At 38.4% G+C, this 27,999-nt stretch overlaps 1 protein-coding gene across 2 annotated transcripts in view; it reads left to right on the top strand.

Moving 5' to 3' along the window:
• Positions 1-2,408: 2,408 nt before the first annotated feature.
• LOC125918818 (pregnancy zone protein-like) overlaps positions 2,409-27,999 on the top strand; it is a 44,710-nt gene continuing 19,119 nt past the window's right edge. Inside the window, exons 1-15 of one of the 2 annotated variants that reach the window (XM_049625048.1) lie at positions 2,409-2,577; positions 4,664-4,847; positions 5,562-5,715; positions 5,874-5,926; positions 6,969-6,989; positions 7,459-7,627; positions 8,888-8,972; positions 11,084-11,207; positions 12,797-12,911; positions 14,730-14,839; positions 16,943-17,104; positions 17,953-18,180; positions 19,676-19,739; positions 23,614-23,756; positions 27,181-27,330. In XM_049625048.1, coding sequence (XP_049481005.1) covers positions 2,495-2,577; positions 4,664-4,847; positions 5,562-5,715; positions 5,874-5,926; positions 6,969-6,989; positions 7,459-7,627; positions 8,888-8,972; positions 11,084-11,207; positions 12,797-12,911; positions 14,730-14,839; positions 16,943-17,104; positions 17,953-18,180; positions 19,676-19,739; positions 23,614-23,756; positions 27,181-27,330 — 1,845 coding nt within the window. In that variant the 5' untranslated portion in view covers positions 2,409-2,494. Of the gene's footprint in view, positions 2,578-4,663; positions 4,879-5,561; positions 5,716-5,873; positions 5,927-6,968; positions 6,990-7,458; positions 7,628-8,887; positions 8,973-11,083; positions 11,208-12,796; positions 12,912-14,729; positions 14,840-16,942; positions 17,105-17,952; positions 18,181-19,675; positions 19,740-23,613; positions 23,757-27,180; positions 27,331-27,999 lie in introns of both variants that reach the window. The other variant, XM_049625050.1, reaches the window with a different exon arrangement.

The raw sequence follows: 27,999 nt of genomic DNA, 5'->3' as shown, positions 1-27,999 counted from the left end.
GTTATGATCTCACAGTAGTGGGATTGAGCCCCGGGTCGGGCTCCATGATGAGCTCCAGCCTGGGATTCTCTCTCTCCCTCTCTCTCTCTGCCCCCCCCCCGCTCTTTCCCCCCCCCCCCCCCCCGCTTTCTCTCAAAATAAGGAAATAAACTTAAAAAGAATCAAAATAATAAAGTTTTCATGACACTCAATATGTTCTTCCATTCTCAAAGTTCAAGCTATGAGTTTTGCTTCATCCAAATATGGATTTTTATTTTCCATTATTAGGCATTTGGCCAACATATAGGGTTGTTGCACATCCAAAAAGCTTAATTATGCCTGGGGGAAATAACATGGAGACCTCTTAACATCATTTATTATTTATTATAAGTTCATTTATCCCACATGAAGTCTGTAGAGTGTAAAAGTATTATTTATGACAGTGCAGGAGTGAAGGAGGAAAGCACTGAGGAGATCGGTAGAAAAGAACATAAAGATTCTAGTGAGGGCACAACCCAAAATGAAACAGAAGAGATTTGTACTCATTCAGCAAGCATTTACTAACTACTAAGGGCCAGGACAATGTGTTATTATGGTTTATTCTATTTGACTTGGCATTATATCTCCCATTGAATTTATTACCCTCCTTGAAGTTTTAATATCTTAAATATCTATAGTTTTACAGTTCACAAGAGGTGCCATGTAAATTATCTTCACTTCTCACTCTTTCAGATTATTTACAAAAATGTATGTCAAAAACAAAATATACTTCATCCACAGAAATGCCTGTTTCTCATCACATCATATTTTAGAGTTTAAATTGATTCTCTATTCAAAACATGCACACTTCATTTCGGGTGGTGTTAAATTCATGTAATAGTGTGGATCTTTCATATTTTCAGGATTTCTTACAAATAGATTCTAACACCGGAATAGCTCTTGGGAAATCAATAGGATGCTGAGTCACTATTGATAGGATATTTTTATATTGCTCAAGGTAAAATTAAACAAGAACGTTCATCAAATAAAGGTCATTTCCTTAGGGAATAAAATGAATTAATTGGCTTTATAGTCTAGATGTTCAGTGAACTAAGAAACAATAAGAATGTATTATATGGGTGGTATTCTAATGAACTACTATTTTCTTTATAAACAAACATAGGGTTACTATAAAACGCAAGCTTTAAACTGCTAAACAAGGGAGAGATTGTCTTTAGAGTTATTGTGTTTAAAATCCTGTGATAAATTTCACTTCTTTGTTTCACCAAAGAACCATATGTATCACCCAATAATTGCACTACTAGGCATTTATCCACGGGATACAGGTGTGCTGTTTCGAAGGGACACATGCACCCCCATGTTTATAGAAGCGCTATTGACAATAGCCAAAGTATGGAAAGAGCCCAAATGTCCATCGATGGATGAATGGATAAAGAAGATGTGGTAAATATATACAATGGAGTATTACTCGGCAATCAAAAAGAAGGAAATCTTGCCATTTGCAGCCCTGTGGATGGAACTAGAGGGTATTAAGCTAAGTGAAATTAGTCAGTCAGAGAAAGACAAATATCGTATGACTTCACACATATGAGGACTTTAAGATACAAAACAGATGAACATAAGAGAAGGGAAGCAAAAATAATATAAAAACAGGGAGGGGGACAAAACAGAAGGGACTCTTAAACTCACTGAACAAACAGGGGTTGTGGGAGAAGGGATGGTCCAGATGGGTAGGGGCATTAAGGAATCTACTCCTGAAATCATTGTTGCACTATATGCTAACTAACTTGGATGTAAATTAAATAATAATAATAATAGATTAAAAAAAAACTTAAAAAAAAATAATAAAGAACCAGATGGGATAAAGCTTGTTCCCTGAACTACCAAGAAGATATTTAGGACATGTGTTTACATTAATAGCTATTTTTTAAAAAATGAAAGTCAAGAATATTCACTGAGGGACACCTGGGTGGCTCAGTCGGTTAAGGATATGACTTCTGTTCAGGTCATGATATCACGGTTCACAGGTTCGAGCCCTGCATCAGACTCTGAGCTGTCAGCTCAGAGCCTGGAGCCTGCTTGAGATTCTGTGTCTCCCTCTCTCTCTGCCCCTCCCCCACTTGCATTCTATCCCTCTCTCAAAAATAAATAAACATTAAAAAACCTTTTTAAAAAAGAATATTAACTGTTTTCATCAAGTCATATAATTTATTTTGCTTCTTCTTCAAAATAGGTTAGGTACTGATTAATAATCAGAGACAGTGTAGCCTGAAAGTAATATTTTTCAAGGACAGAACATTTGAGAAAGCGGATAAAAGAATACTGATGGTCATAGAAATAATCTGGAATTGATTTTTTTATACTGGAAGTAGTTAATATGTTACAAAAATAAAGGGTTAGCAGTTTACTTTCACTGCCCATCAGGTAAAATAAAAACCAGTGATTCTAGGACAAGACCAGAGTTCAAGGAATCAAGGGGCTCAGATTCCTGTTATTTCCTATTTCTCTCCACACCATGAGGAGAAATCAGCTGCCCAGTCCAGTCTTGATTCTACTTTTTCTGCTTCTTCCCAGAGATGCTTTCACTGCTTCAAAACCGTAAGCAACAACATTTTCAGAAAATTCTGTTGTCCTTCTCTTTCCCATTGTTTTATCTGCTTCTTAATGTCTCTCTTATTTGTTTTCTGATTTCCTGTGAATTTATCGGCTGTTGAAGGGGCTTAGAAAGGTCAATAAGTTGTTATTGGTCATGTGGAAGAGGCATCCTCTAATTCTAGAAAACACAGAGACATGGGGAAGTAACGTTTACGAAACATTCACCGAATAAGAATACAGAATTATACAACATTTATTAAATAATAATATAGAACTCCTGCCAAAAAGAAAAAAAAAAAAAAAGGATACATCCTTCATTGGCTCACGAAAAGGGCTGCAGTGTCCATCCAGTGTGAAATAACTTAATCTCTGTATTTTCCCCTGGTCAGAGATCACCAAGATGAATACATGACTTTCAGAGAAGCCAGGATTTTTGTGTCAGATCACTCAAATTCTTGAGCAAACCCGTAGGGGCTGGTGTTTAGATCTTGGGAATACACAGATTAACACAATGTGGACCCTGTCCTCAACACTTCACGGTATAGAGAATAGAAAAAGTGTGCAGGGAAAGGAATACAGTGCAAAACCAGAAGCTAGCCTTGCGGGATTCTGTGAGAACAGTCGCAGAGAAAACCTACCTCCTCCTGGAAGTTGTGAGCCATATAAGGGAAGGGACGTCGCCTAAGTCTTCAGAGAGAAACTTGTTTGGAAAGAAGTCTTATGAAGCAAATAGAACTTATCCAGATAGACAAGGACACTTCAGGAAGAGAGAGAGAGGCGTGGGCAACCAGAACATTGCAAAGTGAAGCATGTTTGGTGGTAGTAAATGGTGGGCGAAACAACTGGAAAGTGGTAGTTTCTTCTGGGTGTGCATGTTAATATATTTGGTGACTAGCCTCGCGTGGCTCGATCGACTCCGCTTCCCTCATCACAGAGCGAAAGAAAGAAAAGAGCCAACATTGCTTCTGAAATAGTACTGAGAAGCAATGCCACTCCTCCTTATCCATTAAATATCATCTATTTGGTGTCCTAGAATAAAGAAATTCATAGCGCCCACATGAAACCCAAGACCACATGTAGACAGGTTCTTAAGGCTTTCGATGAAAATTAATGGGTTAATCACATTTTGTTGTTGCTCAAACAAACATTGTTTTAGCTTCATAGGCATACAATTGACAAAATTATGAAATATCTAAAAAGTACAACGTGATGGTTAAATTTACCTATATACTGGAAGGATTCCTCCCATTGGCTTAATTCACACATCCATCTCTTGAGTATTTATTTACTCTTCCTTTTTGTGTGTGTGAGAACAGTCTAATTCTCCTTCCAGCAGATTTCATTCATACAATGCAGAGTTATCAACTGTAGTCACTGTGTCACACATTATATCTTCAGACTTTATTCATCTTATTATAACTGAAAGTTTGTACCCTTTTACCAACTTCTCCCTATTTCCTTCAACCGCGCCCCCTACCCTGCCCCGCCCCTAGTAATCACAAAACCATTGTCTCTTCTGTTTCTGTGAATTTGATTTTATTTAAAAGGGTCTATATAAGTGGCAGCATGCAATATTATCTTTCTCTGGCATATCTCACATGTATATATTTCTTTAGAGAGGGAGGGAGAGTGCACATGAATGGGGGAGAAGGGCAAAAGGAGAGAGAGAGAGAGGGAGAGAGAGAGAGAATCCCAAGCAAGCTCCACACTCAACACGGAGCCCAACACAAGGCTCAATCCCACCACCCTGGGATCACAACCAGAGTCGAAATCAAGAGTTGGATGCTCAACTGACTGAGCCACCCAGGCACCCCTGGCATATTTCACTTACAATGTCCTCAAAGCCCATCCATGTTGTTGCAAACAATGGGATTTCCTTTTTTTAAGGGTGAATAATATCCCATTATACATCATCCCATTTTCTTGATCCATTTCCAAATTTCAAAGCACATGATTCATGGATTGCTTATCCATAGCTTAGGAATAGTTCTATGATTGGTGATTACAGAAAAGATTATCTAGAAAACAGCCACAATCATGACGTCTTTTTAACCTTTCCATGGTTGACCCGGAGCCCTCTTCTCCACAGGCAGTACCTGGTGCTGGTCCCATCTCAGCTGTACACTGGGGTTCCTGAGAAGGCCTGTGTCATGCTCAATCACCTGAATGAGACGATGACACTGAACATAATTCTGGAGTATGGAATGCAGATCAGTACCCTCCTCACCAAGCTGGTGACAGAGAAGAACTACTTCTCCTGCAGCCCCTTCATTGTCAGTAGGACTCTTTGGGATATGGAAGCTCGTTAGAGAAAGAGCGTATTAGCTGATGCCTTGTATTCTGACCCCCAGCAATAAAAAAGCATAATGAAGAAACACATGAGAAGTACAAAGTGAAAGTTTCTACTGAATATGCTTTCATAATATTTACAAACAGTCTTAGTGCAATATATGAAAAGTAATGGTAGTTATAGGAAAGGTTTCATTGGCTCCTACAATTCGGAGATGAATAAAGGCCATGCCATTACCCATTACAAACACTGAAATTCATAAATTTAAGTGACTTATTTAAGACCTCACATGTGATTGATGGTTAATGTACTGTCCTTCTAACTTTTTGCTACATAAGGTATTAAATAGTTAATCACACTGGCTTACTACCAGTGATAATATGTAACGTTGACGTTGACCATTGGAAAATAACATTTGATAATTACTTCAACGCCATCATACTGCTGTGGAAATTAGAGTTTGTCATTGCCTTCACTGTCTTGACTATTAGAAGACTTAGTTGGTTTTATTTCGGTGACATTTTCCCTTTAAATCAACAAAGTGTTCCTGTCATGTTACAGAAGCATGAGAGTCTATAATTCTTGACTTATCCCTTACTAATTCTCTGGGACTAACCAGAGAAAGAACAAAGTCAGAAAGGCTGAGACATTCAGACATGGGTCTGGGCAGATTTTTCAGTGCTTTTCTGTTTTACAGATTCCAAAGCTGTTCACTTCCTCAGGGTTCATTACCGTGGAAGTGAAAGGGGCAACCCAGGAATTCATAAAGAAGAACATAATACATGTAAGGAGAGCAGAGACCGTTGTCATTGCCCGAACAGACAAACCCATCTACAAACCAGGACAAAAAGGTATAAGGAACCAAGGTGGCAAGAGCAACTTTAAGGGGTGGGTGTGTGGCTATCTATTACTTTATTCTGCAGTCATGAAAACACAAGCATGCTGTTATCTGTGTTACTGCCTTGGATTCCCGCAGTAGGGTTTTATGGGGAAAATCTCTGTGTTTCAGTGAGATTCCGCATCGTCTCTGTGGATGTCAATTTTCACCCTGTGAATGAAACGGTAAGTCTCCTGACAGTGGATGAGTGTGGGGAAAACAAGCACAAACTTAAGGCCCATTCTTTTGAAAAACATGAGACCAATATGATCTAAGTGGTACCACTGCTGGAGAATGAGATCAGTTCATCAACCACATTATCAAAATAAAATATTCCATTGAAATTATCTTTTTAAAGAGCCCAGTCATTTTGAGGGTGCCCAGGTAGCTCAGTCTGTTAAGCGTTCAACTTCAGCTCAGATTATGATCTTGCAGTTCCTGAGTTCAAGCCCTGCCTCAGGCTCTCTGTTGTCAGCCCAGAGCCCACTTAGGATCCTCTGTCTCTCTCTCCGCCCCCCTAACCCCCCTCCCTTCCTCTTCCGCTCCCGTGTGTGCACACACTCTCTCTCTCTGTCTCAAAAAATAAACATTTTAAAAAATGTTTTTTAAATGTTTATTTATTTTTTGAGAGAGAGAGAGAGAGATACAGCCTGAGTGGGGGATGAGCAGAGAGAAAGGGAGAGGCAGAATCTGAAGCAGGTTCAAGGCTCCCAGCCATCAGCACAGAGCCTGACACGGGCCTAAAACCCACGAACTGTGAGATCACGACCTGAACCGAAGTTGGATGCTTAACCAACTGAGCCACCCAGATGCCCCAAAAATAAATAAATATTTTTTTAACCCCAGTAACTTTTATTAAACAAAGGAAAGTAAGTGAACTTGATTTCTCTCTTAGAGAGATGGAGAATTTCTCAGAGATAAATTTCATCTGCAAAATAAACTCACTCTTTTGACCTTTCTACTTAAGTGTAGGTTTCCTCCATTGTACATTATTTCATAAAAGGAAAGTCATGACTTCTCAAGAGATATATATGAGAACTAAAATGTAAAACTAAACTAAACATGTAAAATGCATGTGAACCAAATTGGGGCACATTTCCTTGTTTGGATAAAAAATATATACAGACTCACTTCCCCTGATCCAGATAGGCTATCAATGCTGAGATCATGGCTTTCTTTTTCTAACCTCCATCCCACACTCATACTATCTTTTTTTTTTCTTTACAGTTCTCAGTGGTTTATATTGAGGTAGGTAAGATCTTATGCATCTCCGTTGGGATGTGAACTTACTACAAGTTAGGTTCCACTGCCTGTCCTGCCTCCTCCCTCCCCTCTAGCACTCCACCAAAACTAAACACTGTTTTCCCTATCTATCTTAAATCCTCTGGAGACTGGGTAAGATGTAAATGAAAGAACAAAATCCCCTGAGATGATACAATTTAGTGACTTTTCCAGTATTTCTAACCAAAATGGATACCCGTTGTAATCTTTAACATCTCATAGCTAGTAACCTTGATGTCCTTTTCTGAGCATAGAATTCCTAGAAAACTTTGTTCACTACCTTTGATTTGTAGCAAAGTATCTTTGATTTGATTTGATGTAGTCAATTTGCCAACTGTTTACTATCCGACTCCCAATGTGCCCTCCCTGGAAAGCTGCCCCTCTACTCAAAATACCTATTTCAATGGTTTCTATGAACTCATGTTTTTACCTATAGAATCCCAAAAGGAATCGAATTTTCCAATGGCAAAATGTCAGACTGCAAGGGGGACTCAGCCAGCTCTCCTTCCCACTCTCGGTGGAGCCCACCCTGGGTACCTATAATATTATGATGCAGAAGGAGTCAGGGGGAACACTACAGCACTCCTTTGAGGTGAAGGAATATGGTAAGAATTCTGCATGTGCTCGAGACATTTATGACATTAGAGTATTTAAGAGCTTAAGAGTTTTTATACATAGGTACAAGCAAAAATCTAGCATATAGTAGGTGAAAATTAGCAAGTTTTTTATTTATCTAAATATTCACTAAGTGCTTTTCATGTGCTATCTTGTTTAATCCTCACATCACCCCTCTGAGGCAGAGACTGTATTATCCCCATTTTACAAATGAGTACATGAGTACTAGAACTGTTAGTAATTTACCAAAATCACAGAGCCAGCAAGAGGCAAGAAATATTTTATTAAGTCCATTTGACCCTATTCAATCAGAAATTGTTAACCAATACAATAAATATGTGCATGCATCTGTTGATCTATATCTTATAACTGAGGGTACCTCTGGGCCGCACCTATGACCTAGACCTATACTACTCCAACCAAAGTAGTCAGACGTTGAAGCCACCTTACCAGTTATCAGTTATGTGGATTTTCTCATGCCAATTGAACGTGGGTGAGGAGACTTGATCAACAAAAGCACGATTCCCCAAATTCACCAGACCTGCCACGGGAATTATAGAACAAGGATCTCTTGCAGGAACAGCTAATCTTACACAACTGTGAGAGAGGCCGGAAAAGTAAGGGTCCAGCAGGAGGAGCTAATGAGTCAGAGGAAATTACTAACCAGTTCTCCGGAAGCATGGGTGGGGACAAATAAGTTAGCACCCGCAAGGGTCCCTTCAGATGCCAAAGTGGACCCCCAAGGGCCACCGCCATAGAAGAATCTATGGAAGGCCGTACGTATACATATCTCTTCATATCCACTGCTTCAGTATTTCTGTAGTCAAGCATCTAGTGGTAGATCTTGGGCCTCTATCAGTCAGCAGGACTCGCAGCTGGGAGGAAATGGACACAGAGAAGGACAGAATTAGGACAAATTGGAATCAACTGGCTTCTCTGTACCTTTCACCACATCCAACCATGTGGATCTTTAGAGACTCAGGGTGCTTCTTTCCTTCCGTCTTTGAAATCTTAAACAAATTCAGAGGAGATGCTAGGAAAGGTAATCCCAGCTTAACCAAGTTAACGCAGGACAGACTACCCGTGGTCGGAAACACATCACCCTCGTCAGAGGTGGCTCTGCTGCTCCTTATTGCAGTTGACATCATTTCATGTGATCTTACATTATAAGGTTCTGTAATAGAATCATTACTAATACTTGCGAGATATCCCGCCCACCTTCATGTCTTTCTCCCTTCTGTTGACAACAGTTTTGCCCAAATTTGAGGTCAAAGTGAAAATGCCCAAGGTTATCGGCTTTCTAGATGAAGAATTTGTGGTATCCGCCTGTGGCCTGTGAGTTACATTTTTTTTTCATTCCAATTCTATTTCCCGGCTCTATTTGCATTGGTAACTGGACTTCAAGGTATTTTAATTCGAGAATGACTTTCTCCAACTAGGGAGCATGAGAGGCAGCATAAGACATCCTACTAATAATAAAAGTATTGCCTGACCCCTGAAAATGTGCAAGACCGTGTTTTAAGTGCCTTGCCCCTGTTAACATTTATTCTCACACTAACCTTGTGAGATGGGGATAGTTATCCTTAGTTTGCAAATGAGGAAACTATAACACATAGAGGATAAAAAAAACTTGCTCAAGTTTCTACAGATAGTAAATGACAAACTGGAATTTAACCCAACAGTCTGGCTCCAGGGCGTGAACTCTTCACCCCTATCCTATATTCCTTCTGCAATTAAATAAAAAAAAAAAAATCTAGTTTCATGAAACTTTCTACAACCGAAATTGAATGCAAGATGTCCAACTCAAGGTCATGCTCATGCTCATAAATTCTGTGTTAATATGTGTCATACAATCCCCATTTTTTTATTGCCTCTGATTTCCTAAACTATGGGAAATCAGAAAAAAATTAAGAACTTTTCTTAAGTAGATATATAGATATATAATGTATAGATATATAGATATATATAGATGTATACATGTGTCACAGTTATTTCTTCCCTGGTTACCTTTTGGTGTAGTAAGACACTCTTCACGTGTACTGAAGAGACACTTTACCTCTTGGTTTTGAAAGCAGTGTGAGGATCATCATATCTTCATCTTTCTCGCCAGTTTTGATGCCGTAGATCTTTCCCTTAGAAGGGGGAGCACTTTCAGTCAGGTTTAAAGATTCCTCAGAGTGAGAGTTAGTAAATCATTTATTGCTTTATCAGCATTGCTAGAAACTGGGGTGGGGAGGACTATAAGAAGAGGAGACTCGGGGCCATTGAAGCCAACTGTCACCTACCCCACAGTTTTGGCTAAAGCAATAGGTCTCAAACTTAAGTGAGCAGCTGGTCTATTGAGGTGATTAGCTAAAATGTAGTTTCTTTGGCCACGCCTCTGGAGATTCCAATCGTGAACCTAAGGAAAGATTGAGGACTCCGAATCGCAATACCTATCTCAGGTAATTTCAGGGTAGATGGTCCATGAAGCATACGTTAAGAAAGAACAGACTAACCTGGCTTCACATCATATCTTCATTCAGCCTGCTCTGACACATACCACAGAATGGTTAGTTTATAAACAACAGAAATTTGTTGCTCACAGTTCTAGAGGTTGGGAACTCCAAGGTCAAAGTGCTGGCATGGTCACATTCTGGTGAAGGTTCTCTTTCTTGCTCATGGCTGGTTGGCTTCTTGCCATGTCCTCATATGGTGGAAGGGGCAAGTGATCTCTCTGGAGCCTCTTTTATAGAGGCACCAATCACATTCATGAGGGTTCCACCCTCATGATCTAAGCACCTCCCAAAGACCTCACGCCTAATGCTTTCATCCTTGGTGTTTAGGATTCTCACATACAAATTTGGGGGTGCAAACATTCAGAGCATACCATAGCATATCCTTCCCTCAGATTTGGCAGAATCAGACTAAGTCATTATGATACTGTTCATTTATAACATTTCTGTTCGATAGCTAGTGCTTTTGAATATTCAAATTTCCAGTTAAATTCTCATTTATCTTCTTAAAATATATACGAATTAGAGATGACTTAGAAATACACCATCTACAGACCCTTAAATTTTTCCCCCAAACAACTTAGGAGGCATTGTCAAAGGTGGAATTATAACTTAGATAATCTGATGGCAGAGAAAGAAGGAAATAAGACAGAGTAAAACCCCAACTGGAAAGGAGGAAAGATCTGAGAAAAACCACATTGTTAATTTTTCATTTGGAGGTGTTTCAAAAAGTTTCAGTAAGTATTTTCTCTTAGAGTTGTAGATGTATATCCACTTGGATAATTAAGACGGTTTCAGAACAAGTGCTTCTAAAGAACAAATTCATATGGAAGGAATTACGACAGCTATAGATGAACAAGATGGATATACGAATGGATCAAATTATGTGAAAAAATATCTGAGTTATTTATATTAAACATATTCTCATCTATAACTGCTTGACTGTCATAGATACACATATGGAAAGCCGGTCTCTGGTCTGGTGACAATTAATGTATGCAGAAAATATTCACGATACCATTCCAACTGCCATGGAAGATATTCACAAAAGATCTGTGAAGAATTCAGTCAACAGGTATATGGAAACCACTCTCCCCAGGACACTAACAACAGATCTTGTTTTCTCAGGGATTCAAATGCAATAAGGAATATCATACAATAGAATACAATATTGTATTGTGAAAACAGTATAACAAAGAGTAGTGTTTGAAATGGTCCCCTAGGAAAAAATGTAGAATAAGGGAAACATTGTAAGATTGCCTGGCAACGTTAGGAGGTTTCTTGATAGTTGGGTTCATGAATTTATACTGGTATTTATGCGGCCAGCAGAGAGTGGCAGTGTGTGGGCCCTGTAAGGGTATGGGAAAAAAAGTTATCAGAGCTGCAGAGAGCAAATGAATGAAAGGCTAGGATGATGAATATGATAATGAATGTCAAGACAAACATCAATAAGCAACATAAACATGAGAGGAATTTAGTTACAAAACCTTTAAAATATCAGGCATAAGGGATGAGTTTTTATTTTCAAGTGAGTAAATTAAAATACGATTAAGTAAATTAGACGTAAATTAACTATGATTACATTTTATTATGCAATGAATATTTTCATGGAGATAAATAAAAAAATGAAAACAAATCTTTCTTAAGGTATGGATCCCAATATTTAGTTGGGAAATCTATTATAATGATTCATATATTCAATGAATATATGTGGGGTTTTTTTTTATTTTTTTTTTCAACGTTTTTTTATTTATTTTTGGGACAGAGAGAGACAGAGCATGAACGGGGGAGGGGCAGAGAGAGAGGGAGACACAGAATCGGAAACAGGCTCCAGGCTCCGAGCCATCAGCCCAGAGCCTGACGCGGGGCTCGAACTCACGGACCGCGAGATCGTGACCTGGCTGAAGTCGGACGCTTAACCGACTGCGCCACCCAGGCGCCCCTCAATGAATATATGTTTTTATTAATGTCCTAGACATGGAGAAATACAGTGAAGAAAACATAATCCTCAGTCGATGTTTAGATGAAGGTGGTCACAGAGGAGATGTTACATCTTTTTTTAATTAATGTTTTATTTATTTATTTTGAGAGAGAGAGAGAGAGAGAGCAAGGGAGAAGCAAACAGAGAGAGGGAGAGAGAGAATCCCAAGCAGGCTCCACGCTGTCAGCACAGAGCCTGATGTGGGGCTCAAACTCACAAACTGTGAGATCATGACCTGAGCTGAAACCAAGAGTCAGATGCTTAACCGACTGAGTCACCCAGGCGCCCCAGAGATATTATGTCTGAGCTGAGTTTAGAAGAGTAGTAACCGTTAGCCCGGATAAGAATGGGAGCAAGAACGTCATCGTCTGAGGAACAGCATACGCAGAGAGGCAGAATTACAAAATACGGTGGCGCATTTGGAAACTAGGAAGTTTAATTGGGCAGAAGCAGAATAGGCTTTCAGAAGAGGAGAGAGAAGCCAGAGGCAATGAGTAACTCGATTAATGAAGAAATATGATGTCTTCTTTGGCTTGGGAAGGGATAAGCACCTGAAAGATGTTCAGAACATTTGTAAAATCTCCTTTGGCAGGAAATGTGGAGCACAAAATTTTCGTAGATTGCTAACTGCTTTTTGTGGCAGCAAATCAGAGGACCCAGGAATTCTCTTTCTTTCCTTTCAGGCAGACGGTAAAGGCTGTTTCACACAACTCGTACAGACGAAAATATTCCAGCTGAGACAAAAGGGGTATGACATGACAATACAAGTGGAAGCCAAGGTCAAAGAGGAAGGAACAGGTTGGCATTGTTTTTAAATATTGATTAATTCATTAGGTTACTAGTTTATTACCCTTTTTTCAAGGTTATGTATGTATGTGTGTGCATGTGTATGTATATATGTGTGTGTATGTGTGTGCATATATTTATAACCATAATTACATTTTCACAAGAAATGTAAAAACTAGGAGCCCCTGAGTAGCTCAGTGGGTTAAGCGTCAACTCTTGACTTCGGCTCAAGTCATGATCTCACGGTTGGTGAGTTCGTCAGGCTCTGCACTGACAGTGTGGAGTCTGCTTAGGATTCTCTCTCTCCCCCTCTCTCTCTGCCCTACCCACACTTGCACTCTCTCTCTCAAAATAGATGAACATTAAAAAAAAAAAAAAAAGAAATGTAAAACCTAAAGGCCAAATGAGCATGAAGAGAATTAATTCTAACAGAGAGGCAAAGTTTATAAAGTAGCATGTGGGCTGATTTGTACAGAATGGATAATATTTTGAAAGCTAGCAATGGACTGAGAAAAAAGCATGATTCACGTAAAATAAATGTGTTTGGTCTCAGAAGGATCTGAAAATGCAGGTAGGGGCTAAGATGTGTAAAAAGTAAATCATATGCCAAAAAGGTTAGACTTTATTATGAAAAGCCTTGGATATCTTCAGATATATTGGAGTAGAATGTTCTAAATAAATTGATATTTTAAAAATACAATTCTAGCAAACATGAAGGGGACAGGCTAGATGAAACAATTTTAAGGTATCACAGTGTGATACAGCAGATTATTCAAAATGGCTTCAAAGATTACAAATCTGGGGCCTGGAAAATGGAAATGCCATTAACCAAGATAAGGAGTAGATGTGAAAAAGTTATGGTAATGAGAATGTGTCAAAGATAATTAATTATAATCTGGAATACCAAAGTAGAATATGATTCGTTCATCCTCAAAAATAATTTTAAAAGAAAACCAGAGCAAAATCAGAACCATAAATGTATATCTGAAACAATTCCTATTGTATCTATACCCTTGTAAGGGTAAATGCAATTGTTCTGAAAGAGAACTCACTTAGCTTTGCTAAATTGAGGCTAGAGGCAGACAAGGAGAGGCCCAAGGACAGAAATAACTACATTTAGGACATAGTATCAAATCAGTCAGAATAATAAAATTAGAAGTCATAGGGATGGGGGGAAATAATAAAATAGAGTTTCTTAGAAGACACTGGAAAGGTTTCAGTGGTACTGATGTATGAAGTATTTCTGAGAACTCACTTGGATGAAGTCTGAGATGAAAATACTATAGTGGGAGAAAATAAGGGATCTTTTAGACTTTGATAGAACAGTGCTTTAGATGATGAAGATAAAACACAGATTACACTTCAATAAATGGAAAGGCACCAGGTGTTGGCTATACCTTGCAAGGGCCATACAAGTGAAAAGAAGGGTCTTTCTGGGAAAGAGGTTTGTGATAGAAAATAAGCATATTTTAAACATGATTCCAATGTAAAGAATCATGTTGCATGCAGAAAGTCATGGGGAGAGGGCAAGGATCTGAGAGAGATGGAAACAAAAATGGCGCAAGATCACAGAAGAGGTGAAAAGCTTAAGAACATAGAGCAAGTAGGATACTTGCGAAACCAGAGGAATTGGGGAATGAGGTAAAATAATTTTTTATACGAACGTGAAGCTAAGGTCATGTTGCTTATATTTTCTAAGTGTGAGAAATTCTAGAGAGGAGAAGATATAGAATAGAGATAGTAATTTGTTATGATGGAGTGAAGCTGGCTTGGAGGTAGGAGGTGAGTTGAATATATAGAACAGTTCAACCTCGCTTATTTCTTTTTCAGAGTTGGAATTAACTGGGCATGCATCATGCATAATCACAAGCACCTTAAGCAAATTGAAATTTACAAAAGTGGATACATATTACAGACATGGGCTCCCTTTTTTTGGACAGGTAAAATATCTTTTCAATAGAATCATAATTTGGGGGATGTGGCCTTTAAGAAAATGAATTTTTGTACCCCAAAGTATAATTTGTTATAAAAATAAATATTTATTTTGAGTGAGGAAAGAAATTATGGCAAATGACAAACTTAAAAGGCAAACACTATCACATGCAGAAAAATAAAGCACACTTACTAACTTCTAACACACCTCTAGAATACATTTTTCCCTGTGTAGTTTGACTGCAGACTCTTTACCTGTTTATAAACAATGATTTTGTTTTATAATTTTTAAAGATACTCTTTCATCTAGATGATTGAGATTGAATTTTTCATATTGATAGTTTTAAACACATTTTTGTCAGCTTCAAAGATCAGTATCGGTAATCACATTGGTAAATTTTCAGACTGATATCCAGCTAAGTAAGTAAGCTATCAGTTTTCTTTCATATAAGAGATAGAAGTTTTCTGGACATTTAAAATTTTCTTCTTTAGCAACTAATCTTTAACCTGACAGTTGATAGACAATTTCCTTATTTTAGTGATGTTGTGAATTGTATATTTTCTTCATTTATTGCAGTATTTTGCATCAAATTGGCAAAAAATTAATAAATGTATAGATGTGGTTGTGTAAGACCATTTCAAACCAAGAGGAGTACATGAGCAAACTGAGGGCGTAAAAGATGAATATGACTTGGCCAGAAATTTAAGAAAGAGGGGAGAATGGCCAAGGCTCTAGGTTTTAAATAGCTTTTAAAGACCAAGGAAGCGGGGCGTCTGGGTGGCTGAGTCAGGTGAACGTCCAACCCTTGATTTCGGCTCAGGTCATGATCCCACAGTTCATGAGATCGAGTCAGCGTCAGGCTCAGAGCTAACAGTGAGGAGCCTGCTTGGAATTCTTTCTCTGCACCTCTCTTGCTTGTGTTCTCTGTCTCAAAATAAACAAATTTTTTTTATTTAATTTAAGCAAATTATTTTAACTGAAGAGTGAAGAGCTAAGAGGTAGCCAGGGTGACTGGCTGAGATAGAAGATATAACTGGATGGACTGTATAGTTGTAGGTAAGCCAGAGCAGCCCTTGAGGGCCTTTTAGAATAAGCTCAGAATTTTGTACTGAGGAGTTACTAAAGGTTTTAAGGAGAATAGCATGATCAGTTTAGCTGAGGCAGTATAGAGAATGGTTTGAAGCCAGCAGGAAGCAGGAAGAAGGCGAACTGTGTAAGATTCAATAAAATGGTATTGGAAACCAGACGGAGAAAAATATTGTGTCCTGTCATCTGAGAAAAGAGGTAGAGTTAAAATAAAAACAAAGCTTTTCAGAATTGCAATTTGGGAAACATGGATTTGGGCAACAATTCAAATAGTGCCCCCTTGCCCTCAAGAACAAAAATCAACGGTTTTTCAAGACAAAGGGGAATTCTTGTACATGTCTTTTATGAGGAATTTCTATTGGCATTGGTGGCAGAAGACTAATCTTGACTGAATGTAAGCGGTTACTAAGGATGTCATCGAGCAAAATCTCCTGTAGCAGGTGGCAGGTGTTCGGGCTGAGTTTGGTCCATTTCCGAAGTTCATGGTTCTTCTGCTGAGGACGTGCCTAAGGCTGATCTCCTTAATGGCCTCCCAGCTCCATTGTAAACCTTTTGATAAGAGACCTCATTTTATTTCACCTTTCACAGGTTTTAACTGGAATGGCAGCAATGAATCTAGAGAGAAATGAATAGGAATAAAATGCGTTCAACAGGGAAAGAGATAGCATTTGGCCAATGGTTAGATACAGTCAAAGAGAGAAAAATGATTAAAAAAGAAACGAAAAAAAGCCTATGGGATGAATGGAAGCACCATATACTGAGACAGAGAACAGCGGGGAGGAAGAAAATTGGGAAAGGTAATATCACGAGTCCATTCTGGGATATTCGCAGTTGTTTCAGGCTCAGGGAATATCTATATAGAAAAGCCAAATAGTCTAGAGCCCAGAAAACAAGTCTAATTTTCAGATTCTAAGATCTTCGGTAAATGACAGCAGCCACGAGGTCAAGAGGTGAATGCAACAAAGAACGGAAGATGCCATTGCCACGTAACCCTTGACACCAGCTATCTCTTCCTCACTTCTAGGTTCTTCTAGTCAATGAGAAGGATCAGCCAATCCCCAATAAAACTGTAGTCGTCACTGTGGATGGAAATGCATATCATTCCAACTTTATCACGGATGACCATGGTTTGGTAGACATTTCCATTAATACCACCAGGTTCACATCTTCTTCATTCACAGTTTCGGTAGGTGGGAAGGGGCATCTGGGGCTGCAAAAAGATTGCTGAGGCTGCATAATTTAAGGGTATATGGGAAGCATGTAAATTCTATGGAAAAAGAAATGGCAACACAGAGGAAAATAGAAATTAAGCAATGTGGAGACCTAACTCAGAAGAAAACATGATCTGCCAGAAATCTTTTACTTTAGATTGACTCCATTTACAACCTGCCGTAGACATTTATTGGCTCATCTTGACCTTCCCTCGTAAAATTCAATGTTTTCACGATTCTGTTACAGATTAGATTTTCTTGATTTCTTCGATGTGCCGCTATTGTTTGTTTTCTGTAGAAGGTTCAAATAACTTTATGCAGTTTATAGGCATAAGGGTATTAAGAAAAAGTAATTGGTCTTGACTGTGAGTGAATATCATCTACTAAATCAGTATGGCACAAGCATGAATAAAGTTAAGGAAAAATCACTCACAGATTACGCTTTATTTGGGAAAACAAACTATAATGGAGTCAAATAAACATGGTTCACATAAAATCTTTAGTAAATGAGGGAAACCCTGGGTGGCTCAGTCGGTTAAGTGTCCGACTTCAGCTCAGGTCATGATCTCACAGTCCGTGAGTTGGAGAGCCCACGTCGGGCTCTGTGCTGATGGCTCAGAGCCCGCGTCGGGCTCTGTGCTGATGGCTCAGAGCCCAGAGCCTGCTTCTGCTTCTGTGTCTCCCTCTCTCTCTGACCCTCCCCCGTTCATGCTCTCTCTCTGTCTCAAAAATAAATAAACATTAAAAAAAAGAATCTTTAGTAAATGACAGAGTGACCAACACGTACATAAAGTATTTTCAAGACCTTTATTCTTTCCACTAGGTCACTTACAAAAAGAACACCCGCTGTTTTGATAACTGGTGGCTTGAAGAATATCATATGCCAGCACAGCACACTGTAAAGCGTATTTCCTCCCCGAGCAAAAGTTACCTACACCTTGAACCTGTTACTGGTACCGTGGCCTGTGGACAAATCCAGGAGATCCGGGCACACTACATCCTGAATGAACAGATTCTAAAGGATGAAAAAGATTTGACCTTCTATTATTTGGTAAGAATAGAAGTACCTCTTCCTTATTACAAGACCTCAAAAAGATTGAGTTCTTATCGAAGTGATACGCTTTGTAAGACATCAGTGAAAACCTTTTCTTGTCCTTGTTTTTATGCTTGAAGAGAAGTAGCTTCTTAATACATTATCAATGCTTTCATTTCTCATTTATGCTCTGGTCTCCACTGGAATTTCTAAGCTTTTTTCTGAGTTCCAATGGAAAATTATTGAAGGAGAGAGGAAAAAGCCAGGGAGAATGCCTTGTTAGACAAAAATAATGTTTTTCTTAGAACTCAATAGATAAATAAGCAAAGGGCAAGAAATCAAGAACTTATTCAACAGGAAATAAAATTATAAACAAGCTTCTGGAAAATATTCAGTTTTGACATTAATTGAAGAGTGAAAAATAAAACAATAAAGCAGTAGCAATACACCTGTAAAGCTTCTAAATAGTTACAAACCTTATGACCAGTGTTAAATGAAGGGAAAAAGGGCATTGACAGGCATATCATAAATTGATATGATACTTTTGAGGCCAATAAACCTATTTGTGCCCTGAGATTAAAAATATAATCCCAAACTGGCAGTTACTCAGATAAGTCATTTTAAGAAAAAAAAAAAAAAATACATGTAAGAGACTCTGTATAGGAAGATTAACTGTAGACAATATGTTTTTAATTTTTTTAATGTTTTTATTTATTTTTGAGAGAGACAGAGACAGAATGTGAGTGGGTTAGGGGCAGAGAGAGAGGGAGACACAGAATCCGAACCAGGCTCCAGGCTCTGAGCTGTCAGCAAAGAGCCCGACGTGGGGCTCGAACTCACAAGCTGTGAGATCATGACCTGAGCCAAAGTCAGATCCTCAACTGACTGAGCCACCCAGGCGCCCCGTAGACAATATTTTTAAAAATTCTATTGAAAAGTTTTTTAAAAAGTTGACAGTAAGTCAGAATCTTAGTTTTACTGCTTGTTATTTACGTGACGTTGGGCAATTTACCTGATCTCGTTTGTAAAGACAAACGTCAATCATCTTACCTGAATACTAGGGATGAGATTTATACCCACTTCATGGGAATACTGTGCACATTAAATAAAATCCTATAACTAAATAATTTAGCTCAATGCCTGGCACAAAGAGAGTGTCAATACCTTTGGCTTTTTAACAATAAAGAATACTTACATATATTTTATATCTATCTGCTTTTAGTACATATTGCCTTGTGTATGTTTAAAATATTTGTTGAAAGAATATGCAAATTTGAAATATCAATATTCAAGAAAAATAGCAAATACTAAATAAAATACTAAAACATTGCAAAACATGTATTTGTTATTTAAAGTATGTAACTCTACATATAGGAAAATACTGAAAGAGAACTTTAGTGTTCAAAACTTCTGAGTTGCAGTAGTGAGATAATTTATTTATATATTTTGAATAGGCTCTTGTGAGTTTAATATGTGCCTTTTAAAACGATAATGGATATCTTTCCATCTTCAGATCAAAGCAAGAGGAATCATCTCCCGATCAGGAATCCACGTGTTGTCCATTGAGCACGGAGAAAGTAAGTACTTCCAGGATTTCCCCCTTTTTTTTTCTCTCGTATACTCAAATTCTGTACATTTTAGCAAGACGGAGCTACTTTTACATTTTACATTTACATTCTACAGAGATCATGGTCACCAACCTTCTTCCATCAACCAAAGACGAGGATAAGCTAATACAAAACAAATAAACATTTTAAAGGTTGCGGGGGGGGGGGGCACCTGGGTGGCTCAGTTGGTGAGGTGTCCGATTTTTTATTTCAGCTCAGGTTGTGATCTCACAGTTGTGAGATCTAGCCCTGTGAGACGGAGCCTGCTTGTAATTGTCTCTCTCCCTCTCTCGCTCTCTCTCTCCTCCTCTCCCCCACTAGCCCTCTCTCTCTCTCTCTCTCTCAAATAAATAAACATGCAAAACGATGGCATACTAGGTTCATTTTAGTCCATTTAGTAATTTCTCTTATTTTTGTAACATTTCTATATTTTAAATTTTATTCCTAAAGTAAAATATATTCATTTTATAATTAAATGTTTTAAAATGCATATATTTTTATTAAAATGTTAATTTTATTAACTTATTTATTTGAAAGTGCAGAAAATCACCAAGGAAAAATTTTACTGTGTACGTCTTTGAATTCATTTCCTATTGCTGTCGTAATACATTACCACCCACTTTCTGGCTTATAACTGCAAATTTATCATTTTACACTTCTGTAGGTCAGAAGTCTCACTGGGTTAATATCAGGGTGACAACAGGACTGGCTGCCTTCTAGTGCTCTAAGGAGTTACCCGTTTCCTTGCCTTAGAACCTCCTGCATTCCTCAGTTTGTGGCCCCTCTGTCTTCAACCCCGGGAGCACTTCATCTTCAAATCTCTCTCTTACATTTCTGCCCCCTTTTTAAAGATCACTATGATTCAGGGGTGCCTGGGTGGCTCAGTCGATTGAGCGTCCGACTTCGGCTCAGGTCATGATCTCACAGTTGTCTCTCTCCCTCTCTCTCTGCCCCTCCCCGACTCATGCTCTGTCTCTCTCTGTCTCAGAAATAAATAAACATTAAAAAAAAATTTTTTTTTAAGTAAAGATCACTATGATTCCATCGGGCTCACTTGGATAACCTAGAATGATCTCCCTCTCTCAAAGTCCTTGACGTAATCACATTTGCAAAGTCCCTTTTGCTGTGTAACATAACATGTACACAACTTTTTCAGATTATGATATCTTTGGGGAGGACGTTAATCTGCCTACCACAAACTGCCCTCTGGCCCCAAAGATTCACATCCGTCCCATGTGCAAAATGCACTCACCCTATCCCAACAGCCTTAAAAGACTCCATCCTTTACAGCATTAACTCAAGTCCAAAATCTCATGTAAGTCTCATCATCTCAAAAGTCCCAAATATCATCTTATTGTCTAAGTTAGATATTGGTGAGGCCTTAAGTGTAGCCCTTTCTAGGACAAAAAGAGTTATCAGTCCCAAGAAATTTTGAAAGCCGTTTGGACAAACAACGTTAGGTTTCAGAATACTGCTTAAGCTGCATCATACAAGTATTTGCATGTGATATTTTCATTTGTGCTCAGTTCGAAACATTGTCAGATTTCCCTTTTAATTTCTTCTTTGGACTCTGGGTGAGTCATAAAATAAGTATGTTTTTTAGTGTCTAAATATTGAGGTATTTTTCAGAAACTTTTCTTAGTGATTTCTACCTTCATGCCATTGTGGTCATTTCTTTTAAATTTACTGAGACATGTTTTATGGCCCCACATATGGTCTATCTTGATAAATGTTAGTATTTCTATTCTTCTGCTCTTCAGCGTTTTCTAAATGTCATTTAAGTCAAGTTGGTTCACAACATTTCTATATCTTATACGGCACTTTCCTTCTGAATTTTCTTGAATCACCAACATCTCTCGATTTCTGTTATCCCAGGAAGGATAATTAACCTTAAAAAAAAAGGGGGGGGGGGGTTTGTTCCAAAAGGTAAATACATTTGGTCTGTTTATTTGTTACATGTCCCTAGGCTAAATCTCATAAATAGCTTCCTTTTTTTCTGTTCATTTGATAATTATAAGCTATCATTTTACAAAAGCAAAATAAAAATAAAATAAAAACTTTTATTAGCAGCATATTTAGGAATCAAAAAGCTCATTCACCCAAGGTGAATCAGTATATGCAGGAAAAAAATGAAGAGTACCCATTACAAAAATTAAAATATGTTTGTCTTTTACCTTTGAAACCCCATTTCCGTGTCCTTGGCACGGAGTGGGCACACAAGAAATATTTTTAAAGTAATTCATAAATAAAGGATAAGATATCTCTTTGTCTACAACCTGTGGTAGCTAAACTTTATTTGAAGTTTACATATTTGAACTATATTTGAAGAGAACTAACTTTGAAAATAATATAGCTTCCTGTCCTGATATATCTCTATAATAAGAGTTTTGGATAAAAAGTCCATGCCCTCAAGATGTTGTTATGCTATTTTTTATGTTTATTTATTTTTGAGAGAGAGAGAGAGAGAGAATGCGAGCAGGGGAGGGGCACAGAGAGAGGGAGACACAGAATCCGAAGGAGGCTCCAGGCTCCGAGCTGTCAGCACAGAGCCCGACGTGGGGCTCGAACCCACGAACTTCGAGATCATGACCTGAGCCGAAGTTGGATGCTTAACCACATGAGCCACCCAGGCGTCCCTGTTGTGACACTTTTTATGTGCTCTTTATATGGTTTTAGTATTATGGTTTCAAATTACTTTATTGAAGTATAATTAACACACAGTGTTATAGTAGCTTCAGGTGTCCAATATACTGGCTTGACAATTCTTTACATTATTCGGCGCTCACCACGATAAGTAGAGTCACCATGTGTCATCATACAATGTTACTACAATATCATTGACTATATTCCCTAGGAGATCTGGCCATTAGCGACAACATGGATGGACATAGAGCATGTTATGCTAGATGACAGAAGCCAGAAGTTTCTAATTTATTTTGACCCTGCTGTTTCCGTGCTTCTTCACCCCAAGCTGCCCTCCAACTTTCTAAAGACACAGGAAAGCTATACTTTTGAAAGAATTTCCTGCTACCCAGAACTTAGCTCGTTTACGAGAAAATTAAGTGTGGACATCACATAAGCACTATGCAATGCACGCAGAAAGAAGCAACTAAGATAAATATAGGCAATTCCCTGGTAAAACTCAGATTCACACCTGGTTTTGTCGGTAATTATTCGTACCGTATCTCTGCGGTATTGAAAATGGCCTGATGGTCAGACGAGGTTGCATTCTTTGCCTTTTCCTCGTGCATATGACAGGAACTGTGTTGATGTGGATCAGAGGTAGAGGTAATTAACGATATCTAGAAGTTCTTCCCTCTTGATTTCTTTCTTAAGAAATCTTTTTTTTTTTCCTTCCAAGATTTTATTCAAATTCAAGTTAGTTAACATATAGCGGAGCCACTGGCTTCAGTAGAATTTAAGTGATTCCTTACTTCCATATAACACCCAGTGCTCATCCCAATGAGTGCCCTCCTCGATGCCCATCCCCCATCTAGCCCATCCCCCACCCACTCCCCTCCTACAACCCTCAGTTCGTTCTCTACAGTAGAGTCTTAAATCTTTTTTTCAATTGAAAAACAGAAAGGCGCATTAAATGCGTTTTTCAACTTGAGCAGAGGAAATGCACAAATGTATCCTACACTTTTCCAGGAAAACGTCATTGGCTCAGCATGTCCGCACTCAACACAACTGCATACACGATGGTGTAAATGCAAGTCTTCTCTTCCTTTAGTGTGCTCCAAATGTTAGAAGGAGTTAAGTCATTAGAGGGTCTCTTCTGTATAAAGTTGAGAACTCCTCCCTCTTCCTAATCAAGTATGTTGAACGTTTTCTTACTCTCCAGTGAAAGGAGTATTTTCCTTCTCCTTTCGAGTGGAGTCGGACATCGCTTCTGATGCCCAGTTGCTGCTGTATGCTTTTTTGCCTGATGGAGAAATTATTGCCGACACGGAGAAAATCAACATCGAAAACTGTTTTGCCAATAAGGTGAGTCACCTGTATCAGCAGTCCTTTTATTCATCTCCCCTTTTGAAGGGCGGAAAAGACAGATGTCGTGGCCGTTTCTAAAACTGCCATATAGTGTTCCTGGAACTTTCCTCCAAAGGACATCCAGAGGCCGAGAGTGATGCCATACCCTGAGAGGGCTGGTGAAGAAGTTCAAAGCAGGTGGCCCTAGACACACAATGTTTGACAAGTTTCTTGTTTTATCTTAAAATTCATGTGCAATTCAAAATCTATTCTGTTATACAACCTGAATAGTTTTAATCTTGATGTTTCGTTCCCTAAATTTTCAGTTAAAAATGATGTCTCCCAAGGATGTGTCCATTTTATCCCATCATACCCCCGACGCACCTCAGTGCGCTATTGCAGAAACCAGTAACTCATTGTGAGTTTAAATTCAGTTTGATAATACAGAACAGGGGTATATGTATGTGCCCCATGTTGAGAAACACAGCCTGGGCACTCTAATAATGACTATAGCATAAAAATATAACATACTTGCAAATGGAGTCTTCTCATGTTTCCAAAGAATATATAGTTGTAACAAGAAGCCTTTATCCCAACAGAATTTGGTGCTTAACATGAACAATCAGAGAGCATCCACCAACTTCACTTATCTTTTTAAAAATATACCTAGGACTCTTTAACATGAATTTTATGAAGATTCAAACTATGCAAGGTACCTGGGTGGCTCAGTTGGTTAAGCATCCGACTTTGGCTCAGGTCATGAACTTGCAGTCCGGTGGGTTCGAGCCGCGAGTCCGGCTCTGTGCTGACAGCTCAGAACCTGGAGCCTGCTTCAGAATCTGTGTCTCCCTCTCTCTCTGCCCCTCTCTGCTCATGCTCTGTCTCTCTCTCTCAAAAATAAATAAATATTTAAAAAAATGTTTTTAAGAACAAACAAAAAACTACACATTTAGGGGCGCCTGGGTGGCTCAGTCATTTAACTGCCTGACTCTTGATTTTGGCTCAGGTCATGATCTCACGTTCATGAGTTCAAGCCCCACATTGGGCTCTGCAATGAGAGCGCAGAGCCTGCTTGGAATTCTTTCTCTCTCCTTCTCTTTCCACCCCTCCTGCACGCGCCCGTGCTCTGTCTCTCAAAATAAATAAGGAAACTTAAAAAAAAAAGAAAAACTATGCTTTGATAGCAAGTGAACATTTCTGCAATGCGAACTACATTAGATTATCTTTTTTAAAAAACATATAATGATCTAAGAAAAATACACAATGGATTCTGATATAAAATTTTAATTCTATCGTACTAAAGAATGCTAGTAAACAGGACAGGTGTCCAAGGGCATAGTTTCTTCTGCTCTATTTGGATGTTCTTTGTGTTCCATGTGAACCTAGAAGAGATTCCTGTCTCAAACTTCAATGCCCTTACTGCTAATCGTGGGTAGTTGGTTGTTGGTTACACCTTGGAATGGCCATGTTATGCTATAGCTTTCGGCACACTTTGCTTATTCCAGCAGGGGTTTCTTGCTGGTAGAAAACAGGTGACCATTCCTGAGTAACACCAGAAAATTTCCACAGAGGAGTGCAAGCCCCTGGATATCATTCTCAGTCTCTTCATATCAAATATCTCGTAACTTATTCATCACGAGTAGAGAGACGCTGTGAAAACCAGAAAAGTATTTAGAAGAAAGGTGACTATTTTCATTTACCACCAGCAGTTAGAAAAAAAGAGGTATTAAAAAGTTAAAAACTGAGGACCTTAGAAGGTAGATAGCCTGGCAGGCTGATGAACAAACAGAGGCAAGAACAGGCGGAGAATGGGAGGGAAGAACCAAGTCAGTCTGAGATGTGTGTTCCCTCAAACCAATAATATACTTCAAGTATTCTCTTCAGTCTTCATTAGGATAGAGAAAAACTGTTTTCTATCCAAAATTTGTATCTCTCTTTCTTACTTTAACAATAACAGATCTAGTATATAGGTTAAATACCACATAACACTTTGCCTGTCATTCTTAACTGGATTGAATTATTTACGAAGGATAACATTGATTAACTCTATCTCTTTCACAAATAAATAAATATCAAAACAAATTTTTTTAAGGGGCGCGTTAGTGATTCAGTCGGTTAAGCATCTGACTTTAGCTCAGGTCACGATCTCATGGTTCGTGAGTTCGAGCCCCGCGTCAGGCTCTGTGCTGACAGCTCGGAGCCTGGAGCCCCCTTCGGATTCTGTGTCTCCCTCTCTCTCTGCCCCTCCCCTGCTCATGTTCTGTCTCTCTGTCTCAAAAAATAAATTTAAAAAAATTTTCTTAATTTAAAAAATAAATAAACATCACAAACATTTTTAAAGGATGACACTGATTAATATGGATAAGTGCAGACTCTCCAACTATGCCTTAAAATCCTTTGTTCGCGTATCAGTAAAGCATTTTACATTTTCTAATGTAGTCACTTCTTGATTAATAGTCGTTTCGGTGGATTATAATGCAAATAATTCATGTGTTCATTTGAAATAGGCACTCACAAACATGTTTTCATACGCTTAAATTTTCTGAAAACAAAAACAAACACGTTTAAAACAAAATTCTCCATACGCCATGTTTTCATAATATAGTGAACTACAGGGATGAATACTTCCTCATTTTGAGAATAAATCTATTAATTGTTTTTCGTGTAGTTCTCATGATACACGAATCCAATTGTTACATTAATTCACAGACCACATAGCGGGATGATCACAGTTAAATTCAGCAACGCAAGTGAGATATTATTTTAACTAAGCATACTGACATTTCATTCCAATCCAAATCACCTTGCCGTTCAAGAACCTGGAAAGTTTCCTGGTGCTACTACAGACTCTAGATTCTAAATTATTTTCTTTTCTATATTGAATATAAAATAAAACTCAGACTCTGCTCCAGAAATATTTACAGAAACATGAAGAACGGATAGGTTCACTTATCAGTGAGTTTCTCCCGGCCGAAGCAGCCCTGCACCCCTTTAGAATGTCAGACGACTAAGACTGCGACCTGGAGGAGGCTTCAGGTGGCTGGTCTCAGAGGTGGAGCGTGACTTTTCATGGCACCGTGCAAACTGTGCGCATTCACCACGAAAACACCGCACGGAGATAGGTCAACTGCATCAGAGTATGTATCTTTGTTAGCAGTGTGCGCTCTTTTTCCCATCGGGGATTCTGTCTCAATGTGATCAAAACCAATGTACATTTCACCAGCTACACGAGGACCAGGAAATCTCAGTGAACTGGAGCTCCATTTCCAATTTACCCCAGAGATCGTTCACTGGTAGTCCCTACCGGTTCGCACCTCTTAAGCCTGCTCCAAAAAGGATGAAGGGAAACCAAGCGTAGAAAGAATTAGTCCTCGTCTGGGGTAGAGGTGTTGAGGCTGTAATACTTAGAACATTTGCTGTCATAATCATATCCTTTTTACAGGTCAATTTGAGCTTCTCCTCAGCCCAGAGCCCACCGGCCTCAAACATCAACCTGGAGGTCACAGCCACTCCCCATTCTCTCTGTGCCCTCCGTGCGGTTGACCAGAGCGTCCTGCTCATGAAGCCTGAAGCTGAGCTCTCGCCTCGTTTGGTGAGTCCCCTTTCAGCCTTGGATCTCAGAAAATGCACATATGCTAAGACCAGTTATAACTGAGAGGACGTATCCTTCAGAGTGTCAGGCATACTCTGGTAAGTTATGTATGAATTGGACTTGAATTCAGTTCCACAAAAGACATTGCACCAGGTGCTTAACATAATCTGCTCTCACTTCATTCTCTCTCGTGATATATTCTCAGTGAGGGAGCAATATTGTTCCCCACTGCATTCACCGCCTAGCACAGTACTTTATGAATAAAAGGTGCTCAACACATTGTTAGGGAATCAACACATGAGTAATAATTCCTTAAGGTGGTCATTATTACCTTAATTTTATGAATGAAGAAAACACAGCTATGACAGATAAAGCCACTATAGAATATATTAAAATATAATATCTATTATATATAACGTATATAATATATACTATATATAATATATTATATAAATTATATTATATATATTTAAATATAATATATATATAATTTATATATAATATATTATATATATAATAACATATAATTTAAATATAATATATATGTTATATGTTATTATGTTATATATATAATATATATTATATATAACATATATATTATATTTAAATATAAAATAATATATATCACATAAAATATATGTATTACACAAAAATATTATATAGTATATA

The sequence above is a fragment of the Panthera uncia genome, chromosome B4 (genome assembly GCF_023721935.1).
Source record: "Panthera uncia isolate 11264 chromosome B4, Puncia_PCG_1.0, whole genome shotgun sequence".
Classification (NCBI taxonomy): Eukaryota; Metazoa; Chordata; class Mammalia; order Carnivora; family Felidae; genus Panthera; species Panthera uncia.
This window is presented reverse-complemented; position numbering and strand designations above follow the sequence as displayed.